General features: G+C 46.5%; 1 protein-coding gene across 4 annotated transcripts in view; it reads left to right on the top strand.

Moving 5' to 3' along the window:
• The window catches only part of si:ch73-103b11.2 (centrosome-associated protein CEP250), a 105733-nt gene that overhangs the window by 73395 nt on the left and 7354 nt on the right, over positions 1 to 24984 (top strand). For 2 of the 4 annotated variants that reach the window (XM_055923654.1, XM_055923637.1), the window contains exons 7-20: positions 158 to 683; positions 2024 to 2171; positions 4040 to 4150; positions 7198 to 7254; positions 7389 to 7457; positions 7570 to 7659; positions 9760 to 9872; positions 10037 to 10075; positions 11546 to 12353; positions 12452 to 12568; positions 13687 to 17559; positions 18494 to 18641; positions 18752 to 18857; positions 23764 to 23923. In XM_055923654.1, the coding sequence (XP_055779629.1) occupies positions 158 to 683; positions 2024 to 2171; positions 4040 to 4150; positions 7198 to 7254; positions 7389 to 7457; positions 7570 to 7659; positions 9760 to 9872; positions 10037 to 10075; positions 11546 to 12353; positions 12452 to 12568; positions 13687 to 17559; positions 18494 to 18641; positions 18752 to 18857; positions 23764 to 23923 (6365 nt within the window). The remainder of the gene's footprint in view (positions 1 to 157; positions 684 to 2023; positions 2172 to 4039; positions 4151 to 7197; positions 7255 to 7388; positions 7458 to 7569; positions 7660 to 9759; positions 9873 to 10036; positions 10076 to 11545; positions 12354 to 12451; positions 12569 to 13686; positions 17560 to 18493; positions 18642 to 18751; positions 18858 to 23763; positions 23924 to 24984) is intronic. The other 2 variants (XM_055923663.1, XM_055923646.1) reach the window with 2 other exon arrangements.

Genomic DNA, 24984 nt, shown 5'->3' with positions numbered 1-24984 from the left:
ATAGCAGCAAAGGGTGGACCCAACTCCATATTAATACCCATGATTTTGAAATGAGATGACGAGAAGGTGTCCACATCCTTTTGATGTGCTTATGTATTATTTTCTGCAAACATTTTTGTAATCTTTTGCTTGCTCTGCTTTGTTTGTGTGGTTCAAGACGGTAGCTCCCTGAGCGGCGGACGCAAGGTACGAGTGGAGAGTGGCTACTTCTCCCTGGAGAAGACAAAGTCGCCGGAGCCCCCCCAGCCTCCCCAGCACCAGCCCCTGACCACCTCTACCTCCCTCGGCGTCCTCCACCACAGGTACAGCCCCTGTGACTCCCCCTCGTACCCCAACACCTCCCTGAACTACCCCTCCTCAGACCCCCTCCCCTCCCCAGGCGCCCTCCTCTCCCCTAGCTACTCCACCGTCAGCTCCTCCCAGAGCTCCCTTGACTCGGAGCCCAGCAGCAATGCCCTGAGCTGGGACAGCCGAGTCGGGGCAGGTGGGAATGTTGGAGGTGGTGGTGGGGGAAGAGTGGGACGACCAGGCAAGGACTACGTGGTGCTGTCGAACGTGCCGCGGGCGCGCCGGCTGAGCCACCGCGAGGCCTTCCGCTCGGACAAGAAGAGGGTGGAGCTGAGAGCGCGCACACGCAGCCCCGGACGGGAGGAGGTGGCCAGGCTGTTTGGGCTGGAGCGCAGGTGAGGATATTGAGATGACCCACCACACACACGCACATGTATTTAACTTATGCACAAAGGCACTTAGAAACAGTCAAACCCACACTACACACAGCATTGCTTTGTAAGCCCACCGACTATATTGAATGTAATCACGCATGCGATCTTCAGTGTTTTGGTTTTGTCTACCCTCCACTAAATTCAATTACTATGATCTTCATGAGCTGTATTGGTCATCTGGCACCCCCTAGTGGCAGCAGTCCTCGAGATCCTCTTCTGCCTCTTTCATAATTGAATTGCTTTCTTGGAGCCAAATTTAAAACCAGCGTATGTTTCTTGCATGCACATTTCCCCCTCGGTCCAGCTCTGTCTACTTTGCTATTTTGTTTTTGTTTTTTTGTTTTGTCTCTTCCAGGAGCTTCTGAAAATTTGCCCTCCCAAACCTTCCGCCTCCGTCCTGCTGCGCCCTGCTGGTTACCGCTGACTCCTGCTTTCTCTCATTCCACCACACACACACACACACACATACACACACACACACGCGCGCACACGCACACACATTCACTCACACCTGGTCCAGTCTCCTTGGCTAACGCTGCTGATGCTGCCATTGCTGCTGCTCCTGGGAACATGGTCCTTAATCCTACAATGATCCTTCTTCCTCTCCATCTGAAGTTTGATCTCTTCACATAACACTCTATACTCATCATACTCTATCAGTCTTTTTGTGGACCATTTTCCTTTTCTAGTTGCACTTACACATTCTCTCTATGGAATATGTGGTTGTGCCAAAATGATTAACCAAATGTAGTCATTGATCAAAATGTTCTTACATTCAAACCAGACTGATACTATAGATTTATAGATTTTTGGCACAAAGCAGCCTCCATAGTCCTGCTCTGCTCTTTTAGTTAACCCACATTGACGCTAGGACCTTGAGAGGATTTTCTCTTTTTTTGTCGTTTTTGTAGCTCATTTGATTGTGTGTTATATCCTGAAGCATGGCCGACTGAAGAGTAACACGACTTTATAAGAGGAAAGGCTGCAGACGGATTTAGCCGCAGCAGTTTGAGTTAGAGCCTCGTGTTTTACTGGAAACCCGTCGGCAGCCTTCGTATAAAGTCATGTTACTCTTCAGTTATTGGAAACAAAATGCTGCCACTTAAGTACAGCAAGAGATGATAGCTGAAGTTTCAAAGACCCTATGTCGTGCTGTTCATGTGATACTGTTCATGATAACGTGTGTGTGTGTGTGTGTGTGTGTGTGTGTGTGTTTGTTTGTGTGTGTGTGTGTGTTTGTGTGTGTGTGTGTGTGTGTGTGTGTGTGTGATGCTGACGGCGTATGTGTATGTTTTCCACAGGCGTTCACAGGTGATAGGGAAGTTTGAGTCAGGGGATGGGGAGGGCGTGGAACACATGGACATCACCTCTCCTACGGAGCCCCCCTCCAATACCGTGTCTGTCCAGAGGCAGGGCCGTAGCGAGAGACGCTCCCTCGCCTGCAAACAGGTAATGTCGTCCCCCCCCCCCCCCTAACACAATGTGACACAAGGCTCTCGTTAGGGGTCATAAACCACACATGGCACCTAACATTAGCTGTCGTTAACATTAGTAAACCTACAATCCAATTTACGGAGAACTCTCGTTCATCATAAACCTTTCATTAATGTTGCAGTTGACGTCAATATGAAGATAACCGTGTTACAATTTACGTGAATACATACAGTACAGTAGTTTACAGTGCATTCGGAAAGTATTCAGACCCCTAGACTTTTTCCACGTTTCGTTACTTTACAGCCTTATTCTAGAATGGATTCAATTGTTTTTCCCCCCTCATCAATCTACACACAATACCCCTTAATGACAAAACAAAAACAGGTTTTTAGAAATGTTTGCAAATGTATATATATATTTTTTTAAATATCACATTTACACAAGTATTCAGACCCTTTACTCAGTACTTTGTTGAAGCACCTTTGGCAGCTATTACAGCGTCAAGTCTTCTTGGGTATGATGCTACAAGCTTGGCACACCTGTATTTGGGGAGTTTCTCCAATTCTTCTCTGCAGGTCCTCTCAAGCTTTGTCAGGTTGGATGGAGAGTGTTGCTGCACAGCTATTTTCAGGTCTCTCCAGAGATGTTAGATCGGGTTCAAGTCTGGGCTCTGGCTGGGCCACTCAAGGACGTTCAGAGACTTGTCCTGAAGCCACTCCTGCGTTGTCTTGGCTGTGTGCTTAGGGTCATTGTCCTGTTGGAGGGTGAACCTTTGCCGTAGTCGGAGGTCCAAAGCGGTCTGGAGCAGGTTTTCATCAAGGATCTCTCTGTACTGTGCTCCGTTCATCTGTGCCTCGATTTTGACTAGTCTCCCAGTCCCTGCCACTGAAAAACATCTCCACAGCATGATGCTGCCACCACCATGATTCACCGTAGGGATGGTGCCAGGTTTCCTCCAGACGTGATGCTTGGCATTCAAGCCAAAGAGTTCAATCTTGGTTTCGTCAGACCAGAGAATGTTGTTTCTCATTCTCACTGACGGTCCTTTAGGTGCCTTTTGGCAAACTCCAAGCAGGCTGTCATGTGCCTTTTAATGATGAGTGGTAGAGTGCTGCAGAGATGGTTGTCCATCTGGAAGGTTAAACCTTCTTCACAGAGGAACTCTGGAGCTCTGTTAGAGTGACCATTGGGTTTTTGGTCAACTCCCTGATCAAGGCCCTTCTCCCCTGATTGCTCAGTTTGGCCGGGCAGCCAGCCCTACAAAGAGTCTTGGTGGTTCCAAACTTCTTCCATTTAAGAATGATGAAGGCCACTGTGTTATTGTGCACCTTCAGTGGTGCAGACATTTTTTGTAACTCTTCCCCAGATCTGTGCCTCGACACAATCCTGTCTTGGATCTCTACGGACAATCTATTCGGCCTCATGGCTTGGTTTTTGCTCTGACATGCACTGTCAACTGTGGGACCTTTATATAGACAGGTGTGTGCCTTTACAAATCATGTCCAATCAATTCAATTTACCACAGGTGGACTCCAATCAAGTTGTAGAAGCATCTCAAGGATGATTAATGGAAACAGGAAGCACCTGAGCTCAATTTTGAGTCTCATAGCAAAGGGTTTGAATGCTTATGTAAATAAGTTTAAAAAAAAAAATAAAATAAAAAAATTTGCAAACGTTTCTAAAAACCTGTTTTCGCTTTGTCATTATGGGGTATCGTGTGTAGATTGAGGGGAATAAGGTTATAAAGCGACAAAATGTAGATAAAGTGAAGGGGTCTGAATACTTTCCGAATGCACAGTATATGAGCTGTAGTGAGTGTTTTAGTAATATTTCATAGCCAATGGATTCATGTCATGTCGACCCTATATGTTGGGCATTTTCAGGAGATGTCATTGGATGCTGAGAAGGAGCGTTGCGTTCCTGATGTGTCCTGCTCTTTCAACTTCCGGAGGGCAAAGTCCCTGGACCGCCGAGTGACCGAGTCCTCCATGACTGTGAGTGCTGGGCCGTGCTTTAGCTAGGTTACTCCACTTTACTTTATGCTAGGTTACTTCACTTTAATTAACGCTAGGTTACTTTACATTAGATCACTTTAGTTTGTGCTAGGTTGTTACTTTGCGCTAGGTTATTTCACTTTACGCTGGGTTACTTCACTTAACACTAGGTTACTTTACTTTTGGTCACTTTAGTTTATACTAGGCCAGGCCTGGGCAATTATTTTCCATGGAGGGCCACATTAGAATATATTTTTGCCATCGCTCAATAAGCTCAAGCTGCAGGTCAGTGGGAGCGTTATCCACATTGAAGGTGAAAGGAGAGGAAACCAACAGCATGTCATTTTCCAACACTTTGAAATCCTCAAAGCGACAAGAAAACTCACACACAGCAGCGATGTATACTTCTCCCGCTGGTCATCTGATAGGGAACAGACTAGTAGTGTCGGAAGTTGGGTGAGATTGTTTTGTTTCTACTTGGCGGGTCAGGAGGAGTAATTTTCCCTTGAATGCTTTGACAAGGCTGTACATCTGATGTGCAAAAAGGCCCTTCCCTTGTAGATTGGAATTCAGTTCATTCATGAGGGCCATGATGTCCACGGTGAAGGCAAAATCAGCCAACCGTTCTTTATCTTGCAGTTGAGGGAAATCCACATATTTTCCTCTCATTTGCAAGAACTCAGAAATCTCCGACTTCAAGTCCCACACCCTTTTAAGCACCTTCCCCAAACTCAGCCATCTCACGTTTGTGTGGTCGGGGAGATCTGCATGACCCGACTCTGTCTCTTCCAACAGTGAGATAAACCACATGTGGTTTAAAGATTTTGCTCTTATGAAGTTTACCACTTTAGTGGCTGTATCCACAACATGGCTCATTTTCAGAACACATTTACAGAGCACCTCCTGATGAATAATTCAATGCAGGATAACAATTTTCTGATCTGGGTTCTGCTCAGCTACTTGATCTTGTATCCTTTTCAAAGGGCCAATGTTTTTTCCTGTCATGTTTGGGCGCCCATCAGTGGTCACACTGGAAAAAAATTCAGAACTCAGTTCCTAGCTTTGCCATACACTTATTAACCTCCTCCAATAAATCTTTCCCTGTGGTTGTGCTCTTCATTGACTGCACTGAAACAAGCTCCTCTATACTTTCAAAGTCTTGGGGTTATGCCTCGTAAGAATATCAACAACTGCATCACTGATCTCATCCAGGGCCAAGGAGAAATAGTTGAAATCCTTTACCTTGACTTTCAACTGTTGTTCCATATTCTCTGCGTTGTCCTCAACACGCCGTGTCACTGTTCGTCTTGACAGGGAAACATTTTCAAACAGCTATTTCTTGTTGAGGCAAAGTTGCTGCAGAGTCAATTAAACATTCTTTAATGAATTCGCCCTCAGCGAATGGCTTGCTATTTTTAGCAATTTTGTGGTACAGTACATAGCTAGCGCTCGCAATTCCGTCGTTTGCTGAATGCAGTTTTGTGAAAAGTCCTTGCTGCTTTTGCAACTGAGAAAGCAACTCTTTCGATGCGCTTTACCCTCTGCTCAGAAAACGTGTTCCTATATTTCTCTGCGTGCTTCGTCTGGAAGTGTCGGGACAAGTTGTAGTCTTTCAAGACAGCGATGCTCTCTCTGCACACGAAGCACACAGCTTTCCCTGATACCTCAATAAAGAAATATTTCGCTGTCCACTCTTGCTGGAAAACCCTACATTCATTGTCTACTTTCCTTTTCTTTGAAAAACAATTTTTTTGCACAATTTCTAGCTAGCTACTATTTGTAACTGTGACGTGTGTGTCAGTCACTGTCTGTCCTCGTGCAGTTGTTATTTATACGTGCCTTCAAATAAATGTCCCACAAGCGGTGGGAGTTCAATCATTACACAAAGGCGAGTATTCATTGGGCTTCTAATCTGAATAACAAATGCGTTTTACAAAACTTTACTATCGCAAATTCTTTGATCTGAGCATGATTCCACGGGTCGTATTGAATCAGGTCGCGGGCCGCGTACGGGCCCCGGCCCGGCCTTTGCCCAGGCCTGTACTAGGTTATGTTACTTTACCCTAGGTTACTTAACCTTACCCTAGGTTACTTTACTAACAGATTACATGCATGGATCTCAGTGTTACTTAGATCTGATCTGGGAACTGTCCCGGGGTGGTGTTAGTGGTCCTCCTGTCAACGTGTGGATGGTATGGCCGAGCTGCAGCTGCCAAAATAGCCCCCCCCCCCCCCACAAACCCCCCCTGTTATAAATAGCTGGAGTGAAGGGTGTTAAAGCGCCAGCTCTTTGTGCAAAGACACACAGAGAGCGAGGGAGAGAGGGAGTCAAGTGGAAGAGAGAGTGTGTGTTAATGAGTCTCCACCAGACCGTGGCCGTGCCACACCTGATGAGGGTCAACAGAAACAAGGTAGGGGTTGGACGTAGCGCACTTCCTGTTTGTTGACAAAATGGACGGTTTAGTTCGGGCGGTCGAACAGCAGACGGTCTTGGTTTGCTTAGTCGAGCAGTGAGAGTTTGGCGAAGAAGGGCTCACTTGTTGTGGATCGAGTGCTCATTTATTGAGTCTTTATGTGGATGAAACCATAGAAGGGGTTCTCTGTCTGCACTGTGATCGCTATCTTAGTTGAATGAATCCAAGTCTAATATAAATATAGCACTATAGATATTTTGGACAACTGAAAAGTTCTGTTGTAATAGCAAAAAAAAATGTTTTAAGCATTTGCAAGATTACTGTATTTCAGGGTTCAATGAAAGGTCGAGGTTGGGTGGGCCACTCTTCCCGTTAGTCGAATCTGGGTGGCAACGTGGACTGAAAAGCTGTTAGCTGCTGAGCTGTTGGCTGTTTATTGGGAGCATTGCAGTGAGCTGTCTGGCTCTGGACAAAAATCTGTTCACTACTTGGTTAGCTGAGAGCTATTACATATTATGCGTAAATGACTACCGATAAAGCAGCGGACACTGATAATGATAGCCATGAGCATAAGCTAGTTGTAAATAGCGTGTCATGAATTGAAGCTGTTGTTGATTTTTGTTTTCAATGTAGCCGGATTTGTTGAATTTCAAGAAAGGATGGATGACCAAGCTATACGAGGATGGGATGGTAATATACTTTATTAGCCGAAATCATTGTTGTGTTTCTAAATTATTAGCAGTGCCTTATGCCATCTCTCATGGATTTAAGTAGGAGAGTATGCTTTAACAAAACTAGTAAATGTTATAATTTTTTACCTCTAGTGGAAGAAACACTGGTTTGTTCTCACAGACCAGAGTCTACGATACTACAGGGACTCAATAGCTGAGGAGGTAAGACTCACTGAATTACTTCTATACCCCCCCAAAACAAAACTATGTATGCAGTGTAATGTTAATATCGGCCCTTGACATTTTTGTTTATCTTTTTGTTGTTTTATTCCAGGCTGCTGATATGGACGGCGAGATTGACCTGTCCACCTGTTATGATGTCACAGAGTTCCCAGTACAGAGGAACTATGGCTTCCAAATCCTTGTGAGTGTTTGTGGTTATACTTTGCTCATCTATAATATCGATCAAACCTAAAATGGTCCATACCTTACACATCGCTAACAAATTGTTGTTCAGCTGTGACCCTGCACTCTAAAAACAGCATTGACAACACGTGGTATTGCCGTCGGCATTGGGTCTGGTCATTTCTCTTCCGAAACATTTATTTGTCCCATCGTGAGAGATGTCACTTGACCTGTCATCCCCCTGTGAGAGAGTGACATCATTGGATCTAAGTCTGCCACAGACGTTGCCACCCCCCACCAACACCCGGAGGCCCTGAACAACATGTCTGTCTAACCTCGCTCATTCAAAAGACCAACCTGGTCTTACGTCGGCGCTTACTCAATGTTGGCGCCTGCGTGTTTTGGAAAACCAATTTTTCTAAAAATAGTTTTGAAGGCTTTCGCCATAAGCTTTAATGGCACACAGGATAGAATGTGAGACGACCTTCCATAGGAGGCGCAAGGTGAGGATGATTACCTCGCGCTGCAACGTTTCCCTTGACTATAGGCCAAACGCTTGATCCCTTGGCGATGGGCCACATCCGAAACGTTCTTCTCTAAGCATCGATGTCAATGCGGGAGACATGCCCAGATCTGAAGTTAGTATGAGGCCCCATGGACACGACATCCATGTCGCTTCTGCTGTGGGGTGGGTGTTGTGTTTACATTGGCTTAGAGCTGGAGCCCTCTCTCCTGGCGCTTCCCTGGTTATTTTCTGTTCGGGGGATCAGAAATAGAGCAGTGGGAGCAGATCATTCTCTCTTTGGCTGAGAACAACACCGGTTTAGTGACAAGAAATGAATAACTCCAGTATTTATAACACATTTTAGCGCTCTGCATCATGGGCAGACCGGGATAGAGGCCAGGAATGGGGCTTGACCCAGTGGGGGAACCACCAAAACAGAATGATGTAAATGAATGTAACATCCAGTAGAAGCCCTGGATGGAGAGTGCACTCGTTTTTGTTCATTCATCGTAGGGCTGGGCAATATGGCCAAAATCTCATATCCCGATATAGGTCATTTCATATCCCTATTAATGATGCATATCACGTCATAGCACATTTTCTGTAAATTCAATGAATAAATAGTTTATATAAAATGACCACATGTAAAGGCCTATTTCTTATTACCTTTTGAATTATACTCAACAAATAAAAGGTACTTACTCATATTTGATTATTTCTCCTTTTATTTAGAATTTTTGTGCACATTTTCAATTAAGCATGTAACAAAATATAAAATATGAATGTATAAAATCTAAAAAGGTAAATGGACAACTTAAATATAGGCCTAAAATAAATATATTATTGCAAAGTCTAAGTCGGGGGTTTGTTTTGAGCACTCGACTGTCTCATCCGTAGACTCTCCGTACTGTTTCACATGATTTTTGCGTCGGTGGTAAAAGAGGTTAGTGGTGTTTGAGCCTGTTTTCGGGACCGGCCTGCGGCTTATTTTGCGGAGGACGGTTTTCTGGTCCGTGTCAGACTTTTCATACCCAAACCACGTCCATGCGACCGAAGTTGCCCCTCTTAGGTACGAGCTCCGTGTATCCGTGCTCTGTGTCACATTCACTCTCCTCCATGTTTGTTTGTGTTGGAAATTTTGTGGAAGAACGCAAAGCGTCATCCAATTGACTAAAAATATTGCCGTAAAGAGTGATTTGCGACACAACGAGATAAACGATAGACGTTTTTCTATCGTCACACGATATGTATCGTCATATCGCCCAGCCCAAATTCATCGTATGAATTATGAACAATCTCATCTGAAGAGTACAGTCATTATATTAATTCATTGTATTCACTGTACTGTCATTGGGAGAAGTTTCCTGTTATGGTGTGAATGCATTAGAGAGGGGGAATGAACACAAGATTTGGGCCAGGAGTCAGTGGGGGTGCGTTTTGGTTGCTCCCTAACATTTTGGTTACTGACATTTATTTATTAGTTAGCTACTACTGGTCGATGGGAGTGCATCTTAAATAGTACTGGTCGTCACCATCCGCTAGCCATTCTAACACTGTGCCCCTCCTGCCCCGTCGTCCCCTCATGCCCTTCTCTCCTGCCCTCCCTTTGTCCAGAGTAAGGAGGGGGCGTGCACCCTGTCGGCCATGACCTCGGGAATCCGCCGCAACTGGATTCAGGCCATCGTGAAGAACGTGCGACCCACCATCGCTCCTCCCGATGTCACCCGGTAAGACGAACACACAGAGCGTGAGAGGGAGTGTGTCGACACAACCCGCCACTGACAGACATAACAATTTCCTCACTTTTATTTACTCTCAACTAATCTCTCTCCTCCTCCTCATCCTCCTCTTCCTCCTCCTTCTCTGGTATTTCCAACCTCTCTGCTTCCAGGAAAAACATCTCTCTGAAACTGTCGGTTCTGAAGCCCAGGTTGGAGCGCTTGTGTGTTGATCCACGCCCCCCCCCCCCCCCCCCCGCCCCCCCCCTCCCCGTGATGTAATGGTTCAGTAATGCCTGCCTGCGTGTTTGTCGTCCCGCCCTGTGTCCTGAACATTGAGTAATGTCTCCAAGTAGTACTGCTCAGGAAGCCTGCTGCAGTACGCGCACCATCCGTCAATTGAAATAATCATCGACCTTACCTGGCTCGATCAGCGTAGGAAACTATTGTAGATTGATAAAAGATGATGTAAAGAGATAATGAAGAAGAGACAAAATAACGAGACGTAGGCCTATAGTTTATATGGTAACACTTACAGTATGTGTTTTGCTTTGATGAACCATGAAAAGGCAGTTGGAGCACGAGGAGAGACGCGTGTCAGTGCAACCACTGTCCTATGTGTATCGCGGCAACAGAAGTATTCCTATTTTGTTGTCGGATCATTTAGCCCCCTGTGCTAGTGTTTCTGGCCAGAGGTCTTGTCTTTCACTGGGGCTCTTCAGATGCCTATGGACTCTGTATTGGGTTCAGTGTTTTCCCTAGGATTTTCTTCAGCAGTGGTGGCAACGGTAGTGGGGGAGGGGGAGTTGGCGCATTGACATCCTAGCTGTTCCCATAGACTTCCAGTTGATGAAGATAGGGGGGTTTAGTGTATAGGGTTTTACCCCTGTTTACTGAACTCACGTATGGCTGTGCTGCTGTCAGACTCAGAGGCGACTCCCTCGAAACAGGAATGTGGGATATTTTTGGCGTTCCTGCGTAGACACCTCGCGGACATCTCTTCTCTTGGATTGTACCCCTCTCCCATTCCTCTGACCCCCACCCCCCCCCCGGAAATAGACTTTACCGTCAGCCCACTTTTTTAGGTGCGCACTCCCCATCACGGTTTCAGTGAATGCCAAGCAGTGTGCAGATGACTGTGACCACATACCCCGCTCGTCTACTGTACAAACGGCTAAAGTTGAGAAACTGCAGTGCGCTCGGCTCAAGTCTCGGATTACAGACATGTCTTACGAAAGAGAGGGGCCAAATCTGACCTGAGGCCCATCATGCACTCACTGCAGTTTGGCCCAATTCTCCAGACTGCTTTCGTGCTAAAATGTCCCAATGTATTCCTCTCATTTGCTGTTGTGGTTAAAGCTTACTTTGTGAGCACAGATATGTTTTGTTGTAAGTGAATAGTTGATGTTCTGTAGCAGTGTGTGTGTAGCTGAGTTTGCATGGGCTTCTTCAGCGCATTTTGAGGGTATCGGCGTTGGTCACATCATTAGTCGTTATCTGGGGGCGCAAGATGATTGTAGGTCAGGGATTCTGCACGGTCATCCTTGCTCAGGCCGATCCTCTCGAACATGCTGATTTGTCTTAACACCAGTACTGAGAGTCTTAAGCCATCACTGACCAGCCTCTTTCTCTCTCTTCCTCTCCATTCATTTCCTTCTCTCTCACTCCTCCCATCTCCTCAGCTCCCTCCCTGAGGAGAAGGCCAGAGGGCGGGTGGTGATGCATCCGTCTCCCCAGCCAGGCCCTGACCCCAGCCCCGAGAGCCCCCGGGTGGAGGTGCGGGTGGTCAAAACACAGAGGTCTGTAGACCACGCTCCTGCCACAGTCGCCGCCCCCGCCTCGGAGCCACGCAAGAGCCGGGTCCGAGAACGTAGGCGAGAAGGCCGCTCCAAAACTTACGACTGGTCCGAATTCCAGCCCGGACAGACGGAGGACCCCAAGAGGGACAAAGCACCAGATACTGTTGACCTCAGCTCTGCTTCTTCCTCTTCCACCTCCTCTTCGTCCTCCTCCACTTCTTCCCTGGCGTCCTCCCCCGTCTCCACCACCTCTTCCCCGCCAACTTCCTCCTCTATTTCGGCCCCTCCACCCGGCCGGGGCTCCGCCGTGGCAACCAGGGAGGAGGCAGAGCAGGAGCGGGGACGGCGACGGGATGAAAGACAGCAGCGCTTTAAGCAGAACACCCACGCACCCAGCACGGTCACCACCACAATGACCGCCACTGTAAATGCAGTGGGGGCCGAACCGCGGGTCCCCGGGGAGTCCCAGGACAAGGGGAGGATGGAGGTCGACCACCCTGAGACTGGTGCGGAGGGGAGCGCGGAGAGCGACGGCAGAGCCCCCGACGTGCAGGTGGAGATCGAGCAGCGGTGGCATCAGGTGGAGACCACGCCGCTCCGAGAGGAGAAGCAGGTGCCCATCAGCACCACTGACGCCTGCGTCACTGAGAGACTGCCCCCACAGGAGCTAGCTGCCCTGCTGGACAAAGAGGTAGGCTTTTATGTACACCGGCCAAAGCTTCAATATTCTACTGTGTGTCATTTATAATGAGGGAGCATACTATATTCTAATGCATGTGTATGATGCAGCTGGGGCAGACCCAGAAGGAGCTGGCCAGACTGCAGGAGCAGAACAACATGCTGCAGGAGCAGCTCGAAGATGCCAGGGGCAGAGAGCACAGTGCCAGGGAGGGCTACGTGCTGCAGGTACCACACGCCAACAGTAGCTGATCACTTCTGATTAGTTGGATATTAGTTCCAGTTAGTTGGCTATTATTACAGCTTGAGAGATTACCAATCATGTCGCTTTAAATCATTTTAAATGATATGCGCTTTACTGTGACTTCATGTTTGGAGGGGTTTTATCGTTTGGTATTCTGGCTCGTTTTCGCAGCAGGGTTTCGTATTCAGTTTGTGTATTACATCACTGAACGTCTATAGCGTGCGATCCGGTATTTACAATCGAAGGCCATGTTCGCACTTATCGTAATACAAACTGATAGCGTGAGGTTGAGGATGTGTGTGTGGCGTCTCTGACTAGTGCGTGTGTGATTCTACTAACAGGTGTGGGGTCTTAGTCTTAAAAAGCGGATGTGTATGGATGTGGGGCTCTCGGCATGGTTTTTCCGTGAACTGTTCTTACGGAGTCTCACATCTACTGGGGGGGGGGGGGGGGGGGGGGGGGGGGTGATTTGATGCCGAAGGTAATAGCCTAGAGGAGCTTTGCCGCTGTGCTTTTTCTTTCTTGTCGTTCGCGCCATCCTGTCCTCTCAGCCTGTTTTTGTGCATGACTTTTTGGTGTTTGGGAGTGTGCATGGTTGCGTTCACTTTCTTTATTCATTTAGAGTTCATGTTCCCACGTTCGCACGTGTAGTGATGCCACACTGTACTGGCACGTTGGACATTTGATCGTTTCCTCATCACATTCGCCCTTTCTTTCCTTCAACATGTATTATAGTTATGTGTTTGTTGAAATATCAGGGGCGATAGAGACCATTTTACTCATTTTAATGTCACCATCTATTCACAGTTGAATATGTGTCTTGTTCAGTCACTTTATATTCACCAGTTTGGATTCCCCCCCCCCCCCCCTTCATTATATTTAGTTATTTTCCATTTTCACCCTTGAGGTCACCCTGAAAAAGCACAGTGGGAAGCTTGGGACAAAGCTTTTCAAAAGATATCAAAAGATATCAAATCACTATTGAGATGGGAATGAAATTCCTGGGTTTTTCCTCATAGCCCCAGAGATGTGGTTCACCGTAACTGTGGGGGTAAATAAAAGATGATGTCACTAATCAAACTGTCTCATCAATCTTTTAAAGAGCGGCACCTCGCCCCCCTCCTCCTCCTCACCACACAGAGCGCCATGGCAACGTCTGCATAAGGTCAACCAAGACCTGCAGAATGATCTGGAGGCCCAGCGACGCAAACAGGACCTGGCCCAGCACCAGGTGCAGACTCTGAGGAGGAGCTACACCGAGGCCCAGGACGCCATTGGACGCCACGAGGCTGACATCCAGGCCCTGCAGGCCAAGCTCAGCTCTGCCATGGCTGAGATCCTGGCCAGCGAGCAGGCCGTGGCCCGCATGAGAAACGAACTCAAGCTGGAGCAGGAGCGCTCCCGGGAGCAGGAGGAGGAGTGGGTGCGCAGCGACGCCACTTTGCGGGTCCAGCTAAGGGACAGCGAGGACAGGCTCCGGGAGGTGGAGGCCAGCCTTCTGGAAAGGAGCCAGGCCCTCAGGCATCTGGAGCGCCAGCAGGCCCTGCAGAGGGACCACCTAAGGGAGGTGCACAGGCTCCAGGAGAGGCTGGCGGAGGTGACAGGCCGGCTGAGCGCCACCGAGCAGGGCCAGGCCCTGAAGGAGGAGCGCCTGAGGACGGAGCAGCGCTCCCTGCAGGAGAGCCACGAGAGGGAGAGGCAGAGCCTAGCCCGGAGGCTGGCTGAGGCCGAGTCTGGGCGGGCAGAGCTGGAGGAGAGGCTGCTGGAGGCGGAGCAGCAGGTGGAGGCTCTTCTGAGGGGGATGCGCGCCTCGGATGGAGACGACGTCAGGGAGGAAGTGATGCGGCTGCAGGAGGATTTGGCCCAGACAACGGATGTGGCGGAGACGCTGAGGGAGAGCGTCCGCAGGCTGGAGGAGGAGAAGGGCCGGCTGACCTGCCGCTGCCAGGAGCTCCTCAACCAGATCTCTGAGGCAGACCGGGAAGTGACCAAACTCCGTAGCCGGCTCGAAACAGAGGAGGCCGACTACTATACACTGGAGCACTCCTATGAGAGGGCGTCGGAGGAGTTCCAGAAGATCAGCCGTGTGCTCCAGGAGAAGGAGGAGGAGATACGGCAGACCAAGGAGATGTACGAGAGACTAGTGGAGCGCAAGGAGGAGGACCTGAACGAGGCCCTCATCAAGATGGCCGCCCTGGGTAGCAGCCTGGAGGAGACTGAGCAGAGGCTTCAGGCCAGGGAAGCGCTGCTCTGCCAGATGGGCGAGGGCCTGAGGGGCCAGAGCGAAGCCTGCAGTGCGGAGACAGACCTGCAGACCAAGCTGGTGGTGGCAGAGGACCGCATTGCAGAGCTGGAGCAGCACCTCAATGCCCTGCAGCTGGGCTATGCTGACCTTCGGATGGAACGCCAACGAGCCCAAGAGGGGGCTCTCCATGCTCGGGAAACAACCAAGGAAAGGGGCCAGTCGTTCTCCAACTCCTTGCCAACGAACACAGACTCCTCCCTGACCTTTGACTTGGGTTCCAAGGTGAAGAGCTCCTCAGACGGTGATGAGTCTCAAGCGAAAAGGCAGAGGATACGGTTCTCCAGCATTCAGTGCCAAAAATACATCCAATCAGAGGACCTGGAGACCAGTAATGCAGACAACACTTCCTCAGACATAAGCGAAGAGATTAGCCAAGACTTCCAACCGTCCATGGAGACCAACTCTTCCGATATTACATTCCAGTACTGCAGCGACCCAGAGAAGTTTATTTCCATCATAACTGCCCTGGAGATCAAACTTCTGGCCACGGAGGAGAAGCTTAGAGACCTCACCCAGAAGCTTGAGGAGCAGCGGGTGGACCAGCCAGAGGGTCTGATGGAGGGACAAGGCTCCTGGGCAGGGACTGATTCAGAGCTCCAGGAGCTCAATGCTAGACTCCAACAAGAAGAGACACCCAGCAGTGCCCTCTCTGGGCCAGTTAGTCAGATTACAGCTGCTAAGCACCAATATGCCAAGGCCCTAGTCTGTGTAGAGTCCAGTAGGGAGAAAGTCAGGGGTATTCTAAGTAGTCATTGCCAGGGAAATATAGGGCTGCAGCTCCACACTTTGTCTGAGATCGAGAATGAGTTAGTTAGTGCAACGTTGTACATTAGAGAGGGCGGGATGACATGGAATGAGCACCCGTCAGAGGTCACACAAAGTCAAGCCCAAGAGATTCACAAGACCAAAGCATCGGAGGAGGAAACGATACGACTCTTTGCCAAAACACTGTCTTTTGAGGCAATGGTTTTGAATAAGATGGCTTTTTTGATACAGAATCCAGACTCGGACCTTTTGCAACGTCTTATCGAGATATGTAGAGAGACTGAGACCATCAAAAGAAGTGATGGCGATTGTGTGGCAATTGTTTATGCAGACGTCTTGACCAGGAAGCTAATGTTAGAGAGTGCCTTCTGGGCCGAGGTGGAGAAAATGGAATCCCATTGTGAATTGATGCAGGGAGAAAGCTCAGATGTTAAGTCAACAGTGGCTAGTATGTCCCTTGAGGCTAATGTTACTGTTATCTATAACACCTGTGTCAAAGCTGAATTATCGCACTCTCTTCAGAGTCTTAAGAGCTTTTATGAGGAGAAGTTCAAAATGCTCAAAAGGGAATTGGCCCAAGCCCATGGGAGCTTACAACAAAGGGAATCTGCTTTGAAAGAGATTATCCAAGCTCCCAAAAGACTTGATTTGAGAAAAGTCCTTCAAGACGGCAGTAATGAGTTTGGCTTTAGTGAGGAGCAGAGTTTGGCTGACATAAGTGAACTGGCTCCCTATATGGAGCAGATTGAAATGGAGGAGGCACAGGATTTGGCTGAGGAAGTAGTGGATAGACACTTAGTGGGAGACGTGCCATCTTGTAGCGTTGACTCTGTTGAATCTCTGCAAGTTGGGCGAGACAACTTGGCCGCTGAGCTAGAGAGACAGGCAGCTATCCTCCACAGATTTTCCCAAGCGATTGAGAGCGGCAGCCATCCTGGCTTAGCCAATATTATCCAAGCAAACTCAAGTTACCAATCCACCCTCAACCTCACGGGTGGCTCCCTTTGCATGCGTGAGGCGCTTATCCAGGCCCAGGTGGCCTACGTAGCCTGTAGGCTAAGAGCCGACCACGAGCGGGACTTGGTCCGATATCGGCAAGCTGGCCATAGCATGGACGTACTTGTCCAGGAGCACGCCTGCACTGTTGGTGCCATTCGGGAGCGCTACGAGGCCTCCCTACAGGAGGAGCGCCAGAGCTTCACCTGTACAATGGCCTCCCTTCAGGATGAGAACCAGGCCCTGAGAGGGGAAATGGGCCAGCGAGTGGAACAGCTCTCCCAGCAGCAGGAGCGGCTGGCCCTCCTGGAGGAGCGCTTCCACAGGGAGACTGAGGAGCTGAGGCAGAGGCACCAACTGGAGCTGAGTCAGGCGGAGCAGGGCCGGGCCTCCACCGAGCTGGCCCTGATGGAGACCACGGCCGACAGCCAGCGGAAGCTGGAAGTCCTGCTGGTGGACATGGACACTATAGAGGAGCGCCACGAAGGCCACCTAAGGAGACTGGAGGAGCAGTTCCAGGGGCAGATCCGAGAGCTGCAGCAGGTCCACCAGGAGGAGATCCAGAGGCTGCACGCCCACTACACTGAGACCATCCGCTCCATCCAAGACCAAGAGGATAGCGGAAGCAAGGGCGATAGTAGCCCTGAGTCGGGCCACTCTCAGTCTCCACTACCCGAGGAGGTCACCCCATCCACTGAGCAGGCTTGGCCCATGGAGGAAGAGGAGCAGGGTAAGGGGGAGGAGGGTCAGGCTAGGGTGGCGACGGACCCCATGGTAGTCCTGAAGGACAGGATCCAGGAGCTGGAGACCCAGATGGACACCATGAGGGACGAACTGGAGACCAAGCATCTGGAGGGAGATGTGGCCAGCCTGAGAGAGAAATACCAGAGAGACTTTGAAAGTCTAAAGGTTTTTGTTCTTCCTTTCTTAACGTCGTAAATTGTAGTCTTCATGTGGTAAGCCCAGTAGTAGAGCATGACTGAATAGTTGGTTGTTACAATCAGTCAAACTATGGGAATTGCAAACATTATTATTAGAATAATTTGCCATATTCTTGGGTCATTACATATGAAATCAACTGAAAAATCTCCGGATTGGGGGGGGCACTCTGGTCCAGAAATGGCACTACATCCATTTCTCCCATGGCCAAACATTCATGGATACTTTTGTAGAATGTGGTAAGGATGATTTGATGATTTCATATGGAATTATCCTACTAAATATTAGTTTGATCTACAACATAATTGTTATCCACATAGTAGCATACAATACAAATGCCTTCTATACCATACCTTTCTCCCGGTTACTCTCTAACCATAATATATTACCCCCACACAGACAACAATGCCCAGTCTCTGTAACACACAACATTATGTTTAGAAATATACTAAGCGCTGAACTATGAATATATGCTGTTTTAGTATCTGAAACCAATTGCAGAAATGTTGATACACATGTTTCTAGAAAGACGGATTCAAATCTTATTCGATGTCCTCTTCTTTGCCCTGATAAAATTGGCTGCCTTTAACACACTCCCTCATACTAACATTGCTTGGCTTCTGATCAAAAAATGCTTGCATGACTTTCTCAGATGTAATTCTGCTTGCACTGGTAAATAATGCACCATGAAGACTAGTCAAGAGCACATAACACAAATGGGACTGACGTCTCACAGACCGTTCCAAGTTAGATTACTCCGATCGCTTGAGCATACTAAATTTCCTCATAAATCTGGTAAGGATAAGGAAGCATTATTTACTCAATTATTTAAGCCCTTAATAGCATACTACTACGCCATGGGGAGCTTTAACAATGCCAACTATATTAACCCCTTCTCCCCCAGGCTACGTGTGAGCGAGGCTTCACAGCCATGGAGGAGACCCACCACAAGGTCGTCGAGGACCTCCAGAGACAGCACCAGAGGGAGGTCTCCAAACTACTGGAGGAGAGGGAGAGGCTACTGGCTGAAGAGACGGCCGCCACCATCGCTGGTAAAGATTAGCACCTGCATTGGCCAATCCCTAGTGTTTGCCAGATTTGGTCGATTTTTTTTGCCGCCTACAATTGTAATGACTCTGACCGCTAGCTTTCTGTGTTCCAGCTATTGAGGCTATGAAGAACGCACACCGAGAGGAAATGGAGAAGAACCAGCGCTCCCAAATCAGCGGACTGAGCACCGACATCGACGAGCTGCACGAGCAGTATCAGTAAGTCCCTATTTTGGTTGGGAACACAACTGGTACGTAGCAGACGATGGCAGAGATTTGAATGACCGTAGTGAGCTCCATATAGAGAGACACTCAACACCATATGTATTTGGACAAATGTGTCATATGAGGCGGAATGTTGCCTTTTATTTGAGGGTATTTTCATACATACGGTATCTGTTTTGCCTTTTAGAAATGAAGGTACTTTATATATCTAGTCCCTACATTTGAAGAAGTCATACGTTTTTTGGTCAAATTCACTTATCGTATATTAAAGTAGTAAACTGTTTTAGTATTTGGTCCCATATCCTTACAGACATTGACTACATCGTTGCACACAATGACTGACTTTACAAACGTGTTGGATGCATTTGCAATATGTTTTGGTTGTGTTTCTGATTATGTTTTGCCTAATAGGAACTGAAGGGTGAATAATGTTCTGTGATTTGAATAGAAGATGTTTTTGATTCTGAAGATGTTTTCTATTGTGGATGCTACCATGATTATGGATAATAATGAATGAATCGTGAATAATGATGAGTGAGAAAGTTAGACGCCCACAGATCAGACCACCCTGTTGTTGGTAACGGTGAGCGGTTAGCATGTTTTGTTGTAACCTCTGTACTTTTCTCACTCATCATTATTCATTGTTTATTCATGATTTTTCTTCATCATTGCGTTAGAAGTGTTCCAAAACATCTTAGCTCTTGGAAATATTAATCATTGGAAAATGTTATGCTCTTTTCAAATTAAACAAAATACAGGTAACTGCTCAAATTAAGGAAACACCAATATAAAGCGTTGGACCACCAGAACCGCCAGAACCACTTCAGTGCACCTTGCCATAGATTCTACAAATGTCCGGAACTCTATTGGAGGGATTCGACGCCATTCTTCCACATGAAATTCCATAATTTGGTGTTTTGTTGATGATGGTGGAAAACGCCGTCTCAGGCACCGCTCCAGAATCTCCCGTTAGTGTTCAGATTGGTTGAGATCTGGTGACACACACACGTACACACACACACGCGCGCGCAAACAAACCCTTTAAACCCTCTACGCTCCTTTGAGACCCCTCTTTCAAAGTCACTAAGATCTCTTCTAGCCATGGTAGCCAAAATGCTGGGCAACGAAGGATTTTTTTTATACATGACCCAAAGCATGATGGGATGATTTAATTGCTTAATTAACTCAGGAACCACACTTGTGTGGAACCACCTGCTGTCAATATACTTTGTGTCCCTCATATACGTCCTTTATTTTGGCAGTTACCTGTACCTTGCTCTCGTTATGGCTTTTAGAATTGAATTGTTTGTTATAATTACTCCAGTCATCTTTCTCCATTCAGTTCCTATTGGGCAAAACATAACGCAAAACAAACAGCAAATGCATTCAATGAGTTTGTAGAGTCACAAGCTTGATGTAGTCATTGCGTGCTCGGAATATGGGACCAAATACGAAACTTTGAACCACTTCAATACACTACAAGTGAATTTGTCCAAATTCTTATGACTTCTTCAAATGGAAGGAATAGATGCATAGTGCTTTCTTTTATAAACGGTAAAACAGAATACCCTCAAATAAAAGGTGACATTCTGTACTGTCGACTCATGAAACATTTGTATAGAGACAAATAAGAAATGTTTGCTTCACTTTCCAAATACATGTGGTGTTTAGTGTATATGGGCCCATAGGTAGCCAATCAATCAAAACTGACTTGTATAGCTAGACCTTTTTACTGATGCATTTGCCACAAGGTGACAGTGGCAACTAGTAAAAATATGGAAGTCTCTTCGGGGAAGGAGGTTGTTATGCTTTGTGTATGCCTTCAAAGTATTCACCCCCCTTGACCTTTTCCACATTGTGTTGTGTTACAGCCTGAATTTAAATATATATATAAAAATATATAAATATAAATTGTTTGTCACTGGTCTACACACAATAATGTCAAAGTGGATTTACGTTTTTTTAAATTTTACAAACGTGTTAAAAATGAAAAGCTGAAATGTCTTGAGTCAATACGTATTCAATCCCATTGTTATGGCAAGCCTAAATAAGTTCAGGAGTAAAAGATTTGCTAAACAAGTCACATAATAAGTTGCTTGGACTCACTTTTTGTGCAATAATAGTGTTTAACATGATTTTTGAATGACCACCTCATCTCTGTACCCCACATACAATTATCTGTAAGGTCCCTCAGTCGAGCAGTGAATTTCTAACTCAGATTCAACCACGAAGACCAGGGAGTACGGCCTCAGAAAGTAGGGCACCTATTGGTAGATTGATTTTATTTGTATTTTTTTAAAGCAGACATTGAATATCCCTTTGAGCATGGTGAAGTTATTAATTACACTTTGGATGGTGTATCAATACACCCAGTCTCTACAAAGATACAGGAGTCCTTCCTAACTCAGTTGAAAGGAGAGAGAGGAAGGAAACTGCTCAGGGATTTCACCATGAGGCCAACGGTGACTTTAAAACAGTTATAGTGGTTAATGGCTGCACTAGGAGAAAACTGAGGATGGATCAACAACATTGTAGTTACTCCACAATACTAACCTAAATGACAGAGTGAAAAGGAAGAAGCCTGTACAGAATAAAACATACAAAGTGTTATGTTTGGGGCGAATTCAAAACAACACATCACAGAGTACTCTTCATATTTTCAAGCATGGTGGTGGCTGCATCAACAACATTGTAGTTACTCCAAAATACTAACCCAGTTGACAGTGTGAGAAGAAAGAAGCCTCTACAACAAAGACAGTAAAGTAATACTGCAAAAAATGTGGCAAAGCAATTAACACTTTGTGTTCAGAACAAAAAGATGGTGCCGACAGACATGGCAGTTCTGCTTCTAGCTCCTAAGCAACTTTGGAGTATTTAGTTTTTATTTGTGTGTTATTTCTTACATTATTAGCCCAGAATGTTTTTTGTGTTATTACATAGAGCCAGAACTTCCGGATATCAGAGCGGCGGTAACTCACCAGCATTAAGACCAGGAATACGACTTTCCCGAATTAGATCCTTTCTTCGTACCCCCCAGGGCAATTGAACCGATCCCAGAGGCTGCTCCAAGATGCCGCCGGTGGAGAAGAAGTATTCGGAGTGGACTTCTAGTCAGACTCAGGATGCGTGCACACCATCTACCGCTTCCTGGTATGTTATTCGCTTCAGTATGCGGACAATAAAGTAGATGAGCTCAGGGCGAGGATCTCCTTCCTGAGAGACATCAGGGACTGTAACCTACTCTGTTTCACGGAATCATGGCTCTCTCCGGATATACTGTCCTCGTCCATACAGCCAGCTGGGTTCTCAGTACATCGCACAGACAGGAATAAAGAACTCTCCGGGAAGAAGAAAGGCGGTGATGTGATTTTGATAACGTACAGAAACCCGACCTAGAATACCTCGCAATCAAATGCTGACCGCATTACCTCCCAAGAGAATTCTCTTTGGTTATAGTCACAGCCTTGTATATTCCCCCTCAAGCCGATACCACTACGACCCTCAAGGAACTACACTGGACTTTGTGCAAACTGTAAACCTCATATCCTGAGGCCGCATTTATTGTAGTTGGAGGTTTTAACAAAGCAAATTTGAGGAAAACGCTACCGAAGTTCATTGACTAGGACTCGTGCTTGGCCCCTAAGTGTGCAAAGCTGTCATCAAGGCATAGGGTGGCTACTTTGAAGAATCTCAAATATAAAATATATGATTCCATGTGTGTTCATAGCGTTGATGTCTTCACTATTGTTCTACAATGTAGAAAATAGTAAAAAAAAAAAAAAAAAATGAGTAGTAGTTGACTGGTACTGTACATAGACATGGAGTCACTGGTCACTTTAATAATGGCACACTAGTCTGTTTAATAATGTTTGCATACTACTTTACACATTTCATATGTGTATATACTGTATTCTATTCTACTGTATTTTAGTCATTGCTACTCCGACATAGCTCATCCAAATATTTAGATATTTCTTAATTCCATTATTTTACTTTTGTGTGTGTTGTTGTGAATTGTTATATACTACTGCACTGTTGGCGTTAGGAACACAAACATTTCGCTACACCCGCATTAACATCTGCTAAATATGTGTATGTCACCAATAAGATTTTAATTGTTTGGGGCAAATCCAATACAAAACATGACGGAGTACCACTTTCCATATTCCACTTTCCATATAAGCATAGTGCTGGCTGCATCATGTTATGGGAATGCTTGTAATTGTTAGGGACTGTGGAGTTTTAAAAAACTGAATTGAGCAGGCAAAATCCTAGAGGAAAACCTGGTTCAGTCTGCTTTCCACCAGACACTGGGAGATTAATTCACCTTTCAGCAGCAGCACAATATCCTAAAATACAAGGCCAAATCTACACGAGTTGCTTACCAAGAAGACAATGAATGTTCCTGAGTTGCCTAGTTACAGTTTTGACTTAAATCTGCTTGAAAATTGATGGCAAGACTTGAAAATGGTTGTCTAGCAATGATCTTGACAGAGCTTAAAGAATTTTGAAAAGAATAATGGGCAAATATTGCACAATACGGGTGTGCAAAGCTCTTAGAGACTTACCCAGAAAGACTCCCAGCTGTAAGCACTGCCTAAGGTTATTCTTTTATTTTATTTAACCTTTATTTAACTCTAACATGTATTGACTCAGTGATGTGAATACTTATGTAAATTCGATGTCTGTATTTCATTTTCTATATTTCATTTTTTTTATGTTGCTAAAAAATATATAAACATGTTTTCACTTTGTCATTATGGGATATCGTTTGTAGATGTGAGAAATATATATTTTTAATAATTTTTAAATTCAGGTTGTAACACAGCAAAATGTGGAATAAGTCAAGGGGTATGAATACTTTCTGAAGGCACTGTATGTACACGTGACTGTGTCTCAGGGAGGAGCTGCAGTCGATCCAGAGGGAGCTGGAGGTGTTGTCGGAGCAGTACTCTCAGAAGTGTCTGGAGAACGCCCACCTGGCCCAGGCCCTAGAGGCTGAGAGACAGGCCCTCAGACAGTGTCAGAGGGAGAACCAGGAGCTCAATGCACACAACCAGGTACACACACACACACACACACACAACCAGGTACACACACACACACACAACCAGGTACACACACACACACAACCAGGTGCACACACACACACAACCAGGTACACACATAACACGGTTTCCATTAGCCGGCAATTGTTAACCGTCCAAAAATGACTGGAAGAAAAAAGAAAAGAAAAAATGTTTTGTTCATTGATGGAAATATGAGTCATGTAAAGATTTGACTGAGTTACAGTTCATATAAGGAAATCAGTCCATTTAATTAAATTCATTAGGCCCTAATGTATTGATTTTCAAATGACTGGGAATACAGATATGCATCAGTTGGTCCACAGATAAATATTTTTTAAAAGGTAGGGACGTGGATCAGAAAACCAGTCCGTATCTGGTATGACCACCATTTGCTTCATGCAGAGCGACATCTCCTTCACATAGAGTTGATCAGGCTGTTGATTGTGGCTTGTGAAATGTTGTCCCACTCCTCTTCAATGGCTGTGTGCGAAGTTGCTGGATAATTGCGGGAACTAGAACACTCTGTCGTACACGTCAATCCAGAGCATCCCAAAACTGCTCAATGGGTGACATGTCTGGTGAGTATGTTGGCCATGGAAGAACTGGGACATTTTCAGCGTCCAGGAATTGTGTACAGATCCTTGTGACCTGGGACCGTGCATTATCATGCTGAAACAGGTGATGGCGGCGGATGAATGACAAGACAATGGGCCTCAGGATATCGTCACGGGATCTCTGTGCTTTCAAATTGCCATTGATAAAATTAAGTTGTTTGTTGTCCGCAGCTTATACCTGCCCATACCATATCCCCATCGCCACCATGGGGCACTCTGTTCACAACGTTGACATCAGCAAACCGCTCACCTACACAACTCCATACACGCTGTCTGCCATCTGCCCGGTGCAGTTGAAACCGGGATCCATACGTGAAGAGCACACTTCTCCAGCGTTCCAGTGGCTATCGAAAGTGAGCGTTTGCCCACTGAAGTCGGTTGCAGTGAGGCCGAACTGCAGTAAGGTCAAGACCCTGGTGAGGATGAAGAGCACGCAGA

Source organism: Salvelinus fontinalis, chromosome 1 (genome assembly GCF_029448725.1).
Source record: "Salvelinus fontinalis isolate EN_2023a chromosome 1, ASM2944872v1, whole genome shotgun sequence".
Taxonomy (NCBI): Eukaryota; Metazoa; Chordata; class Actinopteri; order Salmoniformes; family Salmonidae; genus Salvelinus; species Salvelinus fontinalis.
Note: the sequence above shows the minus strand (reverse complement) of the source record. Positions and strands in the feature narration are given on the sequence as shown.